This window comes from Onychomys torridus, chromosome 18 (genome assembly GCF_903995425.1).
Source record: "Onychomys torridus chromosome 18, mOncTor1.1, whole genome shotgun sequence".
NCBI lineage: Eukaryota > Metazoa > Chordata > Mammalia > Rodentia > Cricetidae > Onychomys > Onychomys torridus.
The window spans coordinates 56,003,105-56,017,496 of NC_050460.1; the positions used below are offsets into that span (position 1 = coordinate 56,003,105).

The 14,392-nt window shown below is 38.5% G+C and overlaps 1 protein-coding gene across 17 annotated transcripts in view; it reads left to right on the forward strand.

Annotated features, from left to right (window-relative positions):
- The window catches only part of Pcdh15 (protocadherin related 15), a 1,427,876-nt gene that overhangs the window by 1,371,392 nt on the left and 42,092 nt on the right, over positions 1-14,392 (forward strand). For all 17 annotated transcript variants that reach the window (XM_036167862.1, XM_036167881.1, XM_036167872.1 and 14 more), the window contains one exon: positions 2,166-2,254. In XM_036167862.1, the coding sequence (XP_036023755.1) occupies positions 2,166-2,254 (89 nt within the window). The remainder of the gene's footprint in view (positions 1-2,165; positions 2,255-14,392) is intronic.

Genomic DNA, 14,392 nt, shown 5'->3' on the forward strand with positions numbered 1-14,392 from the left:
AGACTCACACTAAATTCAAACAGTCTCCTAATGAGTTGTGAACATTTTCTGTAGTATTTTGGACTTACTTTCTTGGAAATCTAAGTGATACAGCATGTCTGGACTGCTTTTCCTGTTTGGCACTGCTCAGGGGAAGCCAGCAGAGCCTGGCCCTTTCAAAGCAGTGTGTGGCCTCAGATTGCAGACTTCTACTACTTCCTGTCAATTATTCTCTTGTCTGCTGTTGTTATTTAAATCCCCTGTCTGATTCCTTGAGGCTTTTTAACCCCATCTATGAGTAGCTGCATATAGATAACTTGGAGCCAATATAAGAATTATATGGCAGCATGGATGTATTCCCTATCATAAATCATGTTGAGATATTCTGTGCTAACTATAACCAACCCAGAGTGTCCAATTTATGGTTGTGGTGCATATGCACTAATACTACTGTAGTAGCACATGGACATGTAAAGGTTTGTTCAAGATTTGACTTCACATTCTTATATAAATTATTTGTCAACAGTAAGCATACAAGCTATGGGGCCACACAGCTGTCACTTAAACAGGATTGATTATTAAACTATGGCTATGGCACAAATTTGATCTCTGTCCCAGTTAAGGTTGCTATTGCTGTGATAAAATACTGTGGCCAAAAGCAACTAACTTGAAGAATAAAGGATTTAGCTTACAAGCTAAATACCTGGAATCACAGTCCATTGAAGGAAGACAAAGCAGGAACTCAAAGCCTGTAAGAATCTGGAAGTAGAAGCTAATACACATACCACAGAGTGGTGCTGCTTACTGGCTTGCTCTTTATGGTTTGCTCAGCCTGCTTTCTTATATCACCCAGATCCACAAGCCCAGAGATGGTAGTACCCACAATGGACTGGGCCTCCCACACCAATCACTAGTTAATAAAATGCCCTACAGGCTTGCCTACAGACCAATTTTATGGAGGGAATTCCTCAACTGAGGTTCCCTTCTCTGAGGTGACTCTAGCTTGTGTCAAGCTGACATAAAACTAGCCATCACAATCACACAACAAATATTCCAGGGTTTTTATAGTTTTCATATTTAAATGGAAATAATATCAATAACTACTTGTGATAGTGGATGATAAAGTTGAAACCTGTAGCGTTGTGAAGAAAAACAAAATAGAATGTAGTCAGCATGGAATTACTTCTTTTATTTTATGTAATAACAGAAGGGACTCATTGAGTACTAAATGAATACAACATATCCATCAACTATTGCTAAAATAGCTCATATTTAGTTCTACTGTAGATTTGTATGCATGCATCTCTAGATTACAGTTGACAAAATAGACAAGGAGACTGCCTATGAGAATCCTGTGGGATTAGATGTTCTAGCCTCTTTTACCCCAGCATACCAGTTGCAATGAGGAAATTATCTGCTAAGGTTTTCAAATCCTAAACGGTGTATGCCTATTATGCTGGGTGTTCCTTACTGATGAAATCAAGTACAACAAAAACTCCATTCCTACTGCCATTGCCTTAGTCATGCTTCTATTGCTATAAAGAGACACCATGACCATGGCAACTATTATAAGAGGAAGCATTTCATTGGGGGATTGCCTACAGTTTCAGAGGTTTAGTCACTTTTGATGGTGGAGAATAGGACAGCATGCAGGCAGACACTGGAGCAATAGCTAAGAGCTACATCCTTATCCATAGGCTGAGACAGACAGACAGACAGACAGACAGACAGACAGACAGACAGACTCTGGGCCTAGCATGGGCTTTTGAAAGCTCAAAGCCCACCCCCAGTGTCATACTTCCTCCAACAAAGCTGCACCTTCTAATCCTGTAATCTTTTAAAGAGCTCCACTCCCTGGTGACTAAGCATACAAATATGAGTTTATACAAACCGTTCTTATTCAAACCACCACAGTCATCATAGAGTTTCAAAAAGCGGACTCAAAGCCAAAATAATGAAATCCTCTTAGCATGCCATTTCTGGGTCCATAGCAAGTACTCTCAACAGTGGTTTATTCCTAATGCCAATAGGAAACTACATAATTTTTTTTTTTTAAAAATCATCTGACAATGAGTTAAAAACAAGAAACAACAAATTCTACAGATAATAGGGAACAGACAATATTAATACTTAAAATAGAAATTTCCATGATCAGGACTTAAATACATTCTGTTTTTCCTTCTCAGGTATCGGTGGTCAATCAGCTGGATATGCAGGTCATTGTCTCCAATGTACCACCTACCTTAGTGGAGAAGAAGATAGAAGATCTCACAGAGTAATGGATTTCATTTCTTTATAGATTTATCTCCAGAGAACTGTAATCTTAGTTTGACTGAGCCATTTAAGTTATTACAACATTCAGATTAAGTGAAGTTTTGAGGTCACTTTCTTCATGCTAATTTTCTTGCTCTTTTCCCAAGCTGTAGAGCATCACTGGGAGTAGGTAAAGGTTCTGAAAATACCTTCAGGTGACAATGGACATTAGACTGAGGACAGTCTAGGGTTTGAAATGCTTTGATACGTTGACAAGACTTCAGAGTACAGCCTAAGCAATTCTCAGGCATGTGATTTGATTATGTGCCTTCAAATGGCCTTCCAAAATCATCCAAAAAATTCATGATTGCAGTATCATGGAATGTACAGAAAGTGTTATTTTTTCAAAATGGTATTCCACTGATACAGCCCATCCTTTTATAACAAAAGTATGGTATTTTTTAAAGTCATTGCTGATTAACCATTTGGTAGTTTGTTCTCCCTTGTCTCTGATGCCAGAGAAAGATCCATGTTCAATGGTATGATTTGATCCCACATTAAGTGGGTGGTAAGTGACAAACGTTAATCATTTAGTGCTAACAAACACTTTACACTGTTTTAGACAACTGAAGTATAGAAGGAATAGCTTTTAGGTCAGGCACAACTGAAGTCTATTCTGCTTGTGCTGTGGGTAATGTCCTAGCATTGCAAAACGTTCAGGTTCCTGTGTCCAAAGCTGTAGTTCTGTAGAACGTTGACTGTTTCATTACAAGGCCGTACCTTGAATGGGATGTTTTAGATGTTCATGTTCTTCACCCTCTATTTCAATTTTTACCTCACTTCAGAACCCTGAAGGCAGACCTGGGGGATCACTAGATCTCTTGGTCTATCTTCCCACAGGACCACATTGAATAAATCTCCTCTTTCTGCTTTCTACTTTAAATAAATACAATAAACTTTAAAAGGTGATATTAGCATATTAGTTTATGTTATCTGCTTCCTTAACAATCAGTTAGATAATGACTTCATCTGTCCTTTTTGACTTGTCTGTATTTATTGCTTGTGATAGAGTCTCTCTCTGTACCTCAGGCTAGACTTGATCTCTTGATGCCCCTGTTTCAGCTTCTAAGGACTGGGTTACAGTCTGTGCCCCATACCTGGCTTGCTACTATTTATTAACTCTTTATTCTTTAACATTCTGAGGCTGTCAAGGATTATCAAACTACAATTGTCCTTTTAGCCTGGTGCCACTTTCTCCATTTTACATGTAGCATGTGATGTCTGTGCCTTCTGTTGGATTCAGGTGGATCAGTATTGACTCTTGCTGTAAACATGGTGCTCTCTATGAAAAATAGCCCTAGTTCTCAATGCAAGGAAAAATCTTCAGATAATTTAGTAGTTTATTTTTCAACAATTAAACACTGAATGAAATACAATAAAGCCACTCTTAACACATGCCATGTTCCCCTACATACTTTGTAGAGATTTCTTAAGATTTGGTGCTTTTAACATTTAATACAATATAAATGTCTCACAAGGTGGGTATTATCATTAGCCACAGACAGAATGGAAGCTTTTTGTTTACCTCTGCAGTTCATGTACAGACAACCCCCATGAAACTCTTAGCTGGTGGCACTTGAGAAATGAGTAATTTCTGTTTCTTGGCTACTTTTGTTTCACATGTAGACCCATGTTTTCTCATAACACCAACTGAAAAGGATGAAACCCTCTTCCCCAGCTAGCTGGTAATCCAGTTTAATTTTTTTAAAGTATACTCTAATGCTCTCATCATTTGTCAACTTCTCCTTCGATTTTAATCTAATGTGTGCATTAATGGGCTTTAGTGCCATCATCGGTTCAGTCTTATAGGAGGCGCCTGATGCATTTTTTTGACTGAACACTTAACCCAAACACAATCATTGTGCTCCTCCCTTGCTATTGAAATAGAATGTATTAAACGGAAACTGAAAGTAAGGAGACAGAGGCATTCATAAGATTTAATGTCATAAGTGGGTCTGATGGCATGAGTGAATAACTCTAAGATCCTGAGATACACGTTGCAAAAGAAATTTAAACACTGAGGCTTTTTACTTGAAACAGTCTTTCCCAGGCTGAGTTCTAACATCTGTTGATAAGGGCTGGTAAGGCTTGCACGACTGATGTCGGGAGAACTCAATTATGTAAGGTGATAAGAATCAAGAACACCCAGTGAGGGATTATTATTCCATGTAAATTGGCCTGGTAGACGAAGTCAATGGGTTCTTACTGGGACAGACCAGGCTTTTGTACAGTGTTTTAAGACAGCAAAGCTTTGTAACAGACGGCTGCTTATTAATTCAGGTAGATATGTTTGAATACTGTTAGAGCTGCGTGGCCTCTGGCAGCCTAGTAGTACTTGGAGCTGTTCTTTTTCATCTTCTAAAGTGGAATGAAAACATCTTGTTGACCCTGATAGAATTATATATTCTTTGACAAGGTATGTGCCTGGTTTCCTCTCACTTCCATTCTTAAACACACACACACACACACACACACACACACACACACACACACACACACACACAGACACACACTAAATTTCATCATTTTAAGTTAATAATTGTGTATTATTAAATAGGCTGACATTATTGTTAAACATATACCATAACTTCCTCAATTTATAGGTAAGGTTCTACATCAGTCAAATGGCAGCCACATTTTGCTCCTAACAGTGTGAATTTAACCTTCTAACTCATACCATAGAGAGGAACCATGCATTTCACCTTTTGTGACTGACTTACATAACTTGGCCTAACATCCTCTGGATTCGTCTATGACATGTGGCCATACCTACTGTGATTCAACTAGTTGGGTGTTTTGATTCTTTGTGTTTTGTTGTTTTTGTTTTGTTTTGTTTAATGAAAGTAATTTTTCTCCCATTATGGGAACCCTTTCTAATTTTCTGGCTTCTACCTTTCCTTACTCCACACATGTATTAAAAATTATAAGCTAAGATCCACATATAATAGAGAACATGTGGTTTTTGTCTTTCAGGGTCTGAATTACCTCATCTCATTTATAGTATTTTACACTTCTGTGAATTTTTCTGTAAATAATTTCATTGTATTTTACAGCTAAATAAAATTCTACTGAGTATGTACACTGCAGTTTTCATAATCTATCCAATAGTTGGTTGTATCTAGGCTGATTCTATTCCCTTGGCATTGAGTCTAGCTGTACTCATGGATGAACATACAGCTCTGTAGTAAATGCCTGAGTAGAATAGCTGGGTCATGCACAGTTCTGTTTTCAGCTTTTTGAGAAATCTCCACAGTGATGCCCACAATGGCTTCTCCACATCACACCCTGTGGTGATATTTTAATTGTACTGAAATGTAATTTTATTTGTATATTAATAAAGTTGCCTTGGGGTCAGAGCAAGCCATAGCAGAAGCTGGGCAGTGGTGGTGCATGCCTTTAATCCCAGAACTTTGGAGGCAGAGCTAGGCAGGATCTCTGTGTATTCAAGGATACAGCCAGCATGGCGACACACACCTTTAATCTCAATACCAACCATAGAAGACCTGGAGGTCTGTACAGACAGGCAGTGATGAGGAGGTCATGTGGCTGGGTTAACAACCAATGAGAAGGCAGAACAGAAAGTCTATATAAAAGACAGGACACAGGAAGTCAGTCTCTTTCAGAGAGGAAAGACAGAGCAGCAGTGAAGGGTAAGGTTTTCAGCTCTCAGCTATTGCTCAGACCTCTTGACTTTTAACCCTGCAATTGGCTCTGTGTTTCTTATTTAACGAGACTGTTACATCTACAGCACCCACCAACAGTGAATCAGGCAGGATTCTTCTTTATCCATACCCATGACAACATCTGTTGTCTTTTTTTTTTTCTGGATAATAACCGTTGTGACAGTGGCAAAGTAGAATCTCAGAGTATTGATACTGTGCATTTCTCTGATGGCTAACAGTGCTGAACACTTCTAAAATGTTTATTAGCTGTTTGTATTTCCTGTTTGAAAACTTCTCAGTTCCTCAGCCCATGTTTGTTTGTTTAGGTTGTTTGTTTTCTTAGTGTTTAGGTTTTTTGTTTCTTTTTATATTCTAGATATCAACCTTCTATGAGATGTGTAACTGTCAAAGTCTGCAGGCTCCCTCCTCCCTGTTTTAGTTATTTCCTTCACTATACAGATGCCTTTGGTCCAGTGATGTCTCATTTGTCCTCATGGCCAGAGTCTTATTTAGAAGTCTTTGCCTGTGCCTGCACCTTGCCATGTCTTCCCCTACTTTTTTTCTCTAGCCCTTTTAGGGTTTCACTATGTTGCAGTCTTTGGACCATTTGGAGTTTATCTTTGTACAAGGTGAGAATCAAGGGTCTCCCTCTATTTTTTTAATCTGTGGACATCCAGTGTTCTCAGTACTGTATGTCCATTCACCTGTGAGTATTCTTTACATCTTTGTTAAATATGGTGATTGTAGCTGCATGGGTTTCTATCTGGGTCTTTATTTTATTCTCCTGATCTAAATGCCTGTGCCAACACCATCTGTTTCTATCACTGTGGCTCTTCAGTGTAACTCAAAATAAGGGATGCCAATACTTCTAGCATTATGCTTTCTGCTCAGGGATGCTGATGTATTTCCAAATGAATTTTAAAATTTTTTTTCTGTTTATGTCTTTGGAAGTGATTTTGGTATTTTGGTGGTGGCCACTGGTTTTCCCAATATTTTTTCTTCCAACCCAAACACACGATAGATCTTTCCATCTCAACCTTCTTAACACTTTAATACAGTTCCTCATGTGGTGGTAACCCCCAACCATAAAATTTTTTCATTGCTACTTCATAATTGTAGTTTTGCTACTGTTATGAATCATATTGTAAATATCTGATGGTCTCAGGAGATCCCTGCAAAAGGGTTGTTCCCCCCAGAGGTTTGGGACCCATAGGTTGAAAACCATTCCTTTAGTGTCTCCTACAGTTTCTCTCGAGTGTTTTAAAGTTTCATTATGGAGGTCATTTGCTTCCTTGCTTAGGTCTTGTCCAGGCATTTTATTTTGTGTGAAGTAATTTTGAACAGCTTCATGTCCATCATTTCTTCCTCGGCATCTTTGTCGTTGCTAAATAGGAAGGCTGCAGACTTTTATGTATTGATTTTTTTCATCTTGCCACTTTGCTGAAAGTTGTCCTTAGGTCTAAAAGGCTTTAGATGGTGTCTCTGCGGCTTCTTTTTTTTATTTGTTTGTTTTTTGTTTTTTGTTTTTCGAGACAAGGTTTCTCTGTGTAGCTTTGTGCCTTTCCTGGAACTCACTTGGTAGCCCAGGCTGGCCTTGAACTCACCGAGATCCACCTGGTTCTGCCTCCTGAGTGCTGGGATTAAGGCGTGCGCCACCACCGCCCAGCTGTCTCTGCAGCTTCTTACATAGAGAATCATGTCATCTGCTGATGAGGATGGTTTGACTTCATACCTTCCAGTTTTTAATCTCCATCTTGGTAATTGTGTATTCTTGACATTGCTTGGAGTTCTATTGAATGAAAGCAGAAGGACTACACATTTCTGCATTATTCATGATTTTAATGGATTTAAGGATGGAATGGATTGACCTCTCTCATCACTGACCTCTCTGTGTCTTTGTCTTCTTGTCCCCAGCTATGATGTGAGCAGCTTTCCTCCTCTGTGCATGTCCTTCTACCATGATAAGTATGCCTTGTACCAGACCTAAAAGCAAGGAGCCATCCTGTCATAGAGTGAAACCATCGGGCAAAATCAAACGCTTTCTCTTTAAGTCAATCCACTCAGGTGTTCTGTTGTAGTCACGGTAACAAATACCACAACATTCTTGGTAATTTTTTGCTTCAACACAAAAGGAACTTACTTGCTACATTTTCCTAAATATTAGGTTTTTGCTTTGTCTTAGCAAAGAAGGAGCAACACTTTCCATTTGTAAGAAAATTAGGCCATTTGAAATACAGTTTATAAGAAGTCATATTTCTTTCCTGGATTGAAAATTAATGTATAATTACATTTGGAAACCATTTTTCATCAGTCATCAAGGGCAGGAAGTAATATCTTCTTTGAGACCTAAAGCGCAGGTGCGCAAGTGTAGACACACACACACATACACACACACACACACACACACACACACACACATGCATAGTTTGTGTTGTAGTATCCTATGGCAGAATTCTAATTACTGGCTGTTCTTAAATCTTCAACTAACAACACAAGAGAAGGAAGTAAACAAAGGTGGCCTCTTCTCTGTTTTTTGTTGGTCTGTTTTTAACTTGTTAAAATCAACTATTTTATTGGGGTTACTCACAGAACATCTCTGTTACTTTATGTTACATTTGGTATAAATCCTTAGTTATATGGAGGAATATTATCCTATTATGATATTATCATACAATGAATAAATTATTTATATTGGTGATTATTCACGTGTCAAAATGGCTCGATTTCATAGTAATTAGATTTTAGTCTCCCAAATTATCTTTAACTTGAGTAATGGTAAATTCTTTTCTATTTTGTATCATTTTTACTTTGTAAATATGTTCTTACTGAGCAAACTGTCCCTGTGTAAGCCCAAGGTTCCAAACAGCCAGCTCATGCACTAAGGACAGGTCCTGGTCCCACTGCCTGGGTGCCTCCCAAACAGATCAAGCTATTCAATTGTCTCACTCATCCAGAGGGCCTGATCCAGCTGGGGGCTCCACAGCCTTTGGTTCATAATTTATGTACTTCCATTCATTTGGCTGTTTGTCCTTGTGCTGAAGGAGGGAACTGGACCTGCCTGTACTGAATCCACCAGGTTTAAATGAATCCCCGGGGGAGTCTTGGCCCTGGAGGAGATGGGAATGGAGGGAGGGGATGGGGGGAAGGTGGGGATGGGTGCGGGAGGGGGGAGCACAGGGGAACCCATGGCTGATGTGTAAAATTAAAACACAAATATAATAAATAACAAAAAATGTTCTTTCTTTCTGATAAGCAGAAGTAACAGTAACACAAAGTAAATAACTTACAAGTAGATTTTACTTGCTCCTTTATTATTTTTTATTTAAAATGATTTTTATACCATCTATTTTGATCATATTCTTTCCCCTATCCCAAATCTTCTCAGAGCTTCCTCCATCTCCCTAACCACCCACGTTCTCTATTTCTCTCCTGGATTGAAAAGCATTTAAAATAAGAGTATAATTGCACTTAGAAACCATTTTGTATCAATCATCATGTACAGGAAGCAATATCTTCTTTGAGAACTTAAACAAATGCACATATGTCTATTTAGTTTGCGTTGAAGAATCCTATGGCCTTAATCCTAGGGTCTTAATTTCTGTCAGTTCTTAAACCAACAGAACAAGAAAAAACAAACTATGAAAATTCAAGCAGACAAACTCAAAGAAAAAGAAAATCAGTTTTGACTTTACTGTTTCATAGACCCCTCTGGAGATACCTGTGTAAAAATTCCTGTAGGGCAACCTGTGTGTTCGCACTGCTTGCTTCTTCTAAGATGTGATTCCTATTTTAACATCCACAGCAGTCATCATTCATTGTTGTCCCTGTTCGGGATGCTTATAGTCAAAACTGTGTCAGTTTCTATTGGGAGAAATACATTTACAGAAGTATAGTGAATTGATTAGCTTTCTGGTTAGATAGGATGTAGAAAAATCAAACACATATCTGTGCCATTTTTTCTATGCTTCTTTAACATTATAAAAATAATAGATTAGCTGGGCGGTGGTGGTGCACGCCATTAATCCCAGCACTTGGGAGGCAGAGCCAGGCAGATCTCTGTGAGTTCGAGGCCAGCCTGGGCTACCAAGTGAGTTCCAGGAAAGGCGCAAAGCTACACAGAGAAACCCTGTCTCAAAAAAATAAATTAAAAAATATAAAAATAATAGATTAAAACAACATGCAAGGCTTAGTTAGCTATTACGTTTAGGTGGTATATTGTAAGAATCAGTGTGTGTGTGTGTTTGTGTGTGTCTGTGTCTGTGTGTGTATGTGTGTGTGTATGTGTGTGTTGCATACATTCAGAGGCCAAAAGAGGACATTGTAAGTCTTACTCTATTGCTCCCATGCTACTTTTTGAGACAGGGTCACTTGCTGACCTTCAGGCTCTTTGTTTTGACGAGGCTAGATAGCCAGTGAGCTCTCCAGATTCACCAGTGTCTATACTATGATGCAGAGGTTACAGGCACATGTGACCATTCCTGACATTTGCATGAGTGCTGGAGATTAGAACTCAGGTAGTCTTGCTTTTAAAGTAAGTGTTTTTATCTACTGAGCACTCTCCCCCAGACACCAGAATCAATAAACCACTAAAACAATGAGAAAATGTCCTTTTCTAGTTGCTTATTTAACTAGATTTTCCTTTTAAAATACCTTGAAAATTAAGGGAGATCAAGATATAGAATAGCCAACCTTAGATATTGTGGATCTGTTTTTATTTGCTCCCAATATAAGATTATTTGGTTTGGCTTTTTTTTCCAAACATTTGCACCAGAAACTAAGTAGAAAGCAGTTGCACAGTGAAAATGGGCAGAACACTGCCACTGTTCTTTGGAAAAGTTGTACAGTTACCTTACAGAGATGAACTAGTATAGTAACCCTCTATCCCCTTTGAAGTACTTTACTTCTCCATAGATACTAAATGAATAATTTAGCACTGTAATATCTTATGCTCTAAAATCCAGAAATTTTGTCAAATAGAACAGCTTATTATTTTATAATCCAACCCATCAGGGAATCAAATCAATGAATCTTTTACTTGGGATTGTGCTTGGAACAGCAGCAATCAATTCTGCATTTTCTGACTTGTGCTTATGGTTTTTCTCATAACTGTCTACAGTTTATTCATGGTTATTCTATCTGAACTACTGTTTCTTATCATGGGAAAGTCAGCCACTTACATTTAAAAAATTCCATTTGTATCAGAAACGTGATAAATAGTATTTTAGACAATTTCATTTATGTCTCATGTGCACTGGCAACTATACTGAATTATTCTTAATGGCCCCCCTTATTCCAAAGAGAAAGAAAATAACCTACAGTGACTTCTATAGTATACTTCACTAAAACACACTGCAAATTATTTCAAAAAAATGAAATCAAGAACACACAAGGAGAGAAAATAATAGAGAGGCTTCAGAGCCTTCCAGACACTGCAGAGCAACCACTGGGCCAGTGAGCAATCACCATAGAGCTTTCTAGATACCACAGAGCAACCACAAGACAGTAAACAATCACTGAAGAGCCTTCCAAATGTCACTGGGTCATCCCAAACCATTAAGCAATTAGCAGGAAGCCTAGGAGCCAGCAAACCAAGCAAAGAAATACAAATTAAATAGCCTCCTTTACAAAGTTTGCAACACCAAACCAATTACTGAAGAAAAACAACTCATTAAGAGTCTAATTCCAGACTAGAGGGAAGGTTTTTACCCTGTGGGATGGCCTAGAGAAGGTCCTTCCAATGGCAAAAGTGCTGTGGGATACCTGGCCTGTACTGAAGTTTCATCTGGGAAGATTCTCTGAAGGAATGGAACAAAGAAGTTTATAATATCCCGGGAACCTGCCTGCTGGAGCTCTCCCACCATCTGCCATGTCTGTTGACTCTTTTTTTTTAACTAACTCCTCTTCTGGAAAAAAGAGAAAATGTATTGACAAGTTCTAGGTAGAACTTTTTGAGTTACCAGTTAAACTCATGAAAATCCCATGCATCATGATATAGTCGTCACACTCATGAACTCACTAAAGATATCGTTACCTTCAGAAGATCAAGTCAAGAAGTTCAGTCAACCTTCCAACAGGCAGCACTATGTAAGTTCAGTTGGATATATATGAGGATACACACCTCAGATTGGGGCTCAGGGACCTACATGGAAGAGGAGGCAGAAAGATTATAAGATCCATAGAGGATGATTGACAGCGAGGAAACAGTGTCTTCTGGACTGATGCAATATGAACTCACAGAGACTGTGACAGCCTGCACAGACCCTGCACAGATTCAAGCCAGTGGAGTCCCAGGGCTGAAACAGGGAAGCAGATGTGAGCTCGCATCCCCAACCAAGAAGCTCTCTCCAATTGGCATTCACTTGGAAAGGGTATTAGTTTTCTCCAGTGGAGTCTCACTGAGTATATTAGCCACACTTAGGTAAGGGCAGGCCCTATGTCCAGCAGTTGACAGCCAATACAAAATGAACTCAATGGTATCTTGTAAACGTTTTGTGTCATATTGCTTTGTTTGGGTTTTTGGTCTGTTTTTTATTCTGTTTTTGTTTTGTCTTACTGGCCTTGTGATTGTATATTAAAATTTTTCTCAGTTTTATAGCCTTTGGTGTGTGTGTGTGTGTGTGTGTGTGTGTGTTTCCTGTGTTTTTTCTTTGAATTTTTGTCTTTGAAATTGTGGTTTGTTGTCTTGTTTGGTTTGCTTGGGGGGCGAGGGCAGTTGGTTTCTAGAGAAATAGAAAAAGAAGGCATGGAGTTGGTTGGGAGGGGTGTTAGGGAGATTCTGGAAGGATTTGGGGGAGGAGAAACCATGATCAGATTATATAGTATGAAAAAGTTGCTTTTTGTTTTTGTTTTTGTTTTTTTTCAGTTTTAAAAAGAGGACAGAAAGGAAGGATTTGGAGTGTTGGTGGTGGGATGTTAGAAGTGCCTGAGGTAGTAGGAAGGAGTAGTTGGGGTGAGTGTGATCAAGATACATAATTTACATGGATGAAATTGTCAAAGAATAAATAAAAGATTATCTGTTTTATTTTTAAGAAAAGGGGCCTGAAAAGATGGCACAGAGGTTAATAAGTCTCTTTTAAAAAGGATAGAAAATTTCAAGCACGGTTTATAATAGAATGTAAGGACTTCAGGAGCCCACACAACAGCCAGAGGGCTGGGTGGAATCCCACACAGAGCCTGGCTTTGGTGGGTGTGGCTGACCACCCCCCCTCCACTGTGCAAAGGAGTTCAAAAGCTTTAGAAAGTAACATAATTTCTAGAAAGAGAGAAGATAACTAGGAAATAGTGGTTAATTTGAATCTACATTGATGAACAGAGGCAAGCCAGGTCCCCTTAGTGCTATTGGATCCTATGAAGAAAACGCAATTAAAAATCCAACAAATTATTTCTTGGCTGAGCATTCAAGGTCAGAAATTCTCATCAAATAATCATTCTAGTTTGACTTATTCACAATAACAGATAGGTAATTGAGAAGATGGCTGCCACAATAATTTACTATAAAAATAAAATAAAGGTTAAAACAACCTCAAATGAACACTCATCTCAGCTTCAAAATTGTTTCAGTAAAGCCCTTACACATTAGTTTTTTCCAGCTGGAGCTAACTGAACACCTATACACAAGTGACTGGACACGGTGACAGTGCAAATTTAAACTTAAGTATCTGTCAAAAATGATTTGGTTCCAAATTATGTAAGTGAAATGACCCAGGCTTTTTTGGAAACCCTTAAATTACTATTTTTTAAAATGTTATCTATATAGAAAAATCTTAGTTAAATATGCTTTTCCATATTTACTGTGTATGACATGGACCCTTCAAATTATAGTGGAACAATAAAAACCCCATTTAAATTTGATTTTTATTCCATTTTGTAATTAATTTCCACATTATGTACTTCACAGAAGATGGCATATCCAACTCTCAGTTCCAAGAAGCAAGTCCTAACCACCCCCCAACACACACACGCACCCTGTTCTGTAGTTGATTGGACTGCTACAGGAATCTAGGGTTCATGTGACTAACAGCCCTTTTGAAAATCCAGTAGCCAGAAATTGATGGAAAGAAATTTGTTGAATTATACCTGGCTTTTTTATTTTATTTTAAGTTAGCACAAAAGGCAGTAGTTATCACAGGCATTTTCCACTAACATACATCTTAATAGATTCCCTGTCCTCTTCCTTGCCTCCCTGTTAACACTGTCTCCCAATCTCTTTGCCTCTTTTATGACCCATGTGTCCCCTTGCCCTGCTTCCCCTCTCCTTCCTCGCCACCTAGTCTTACTCTCTCTGGATGCTCTTCAGATTTGGAGACTTCACACACACACCGCACTCACACATATATCTACGTTATAGGCGAGGATCTGCAGATGAGACTATACAGGGTTTGTTGTTGTTTTGGTTTCTTTGTTTGTTTATTTGTTTGCTTGCTTGTTTCTGAGTTCCA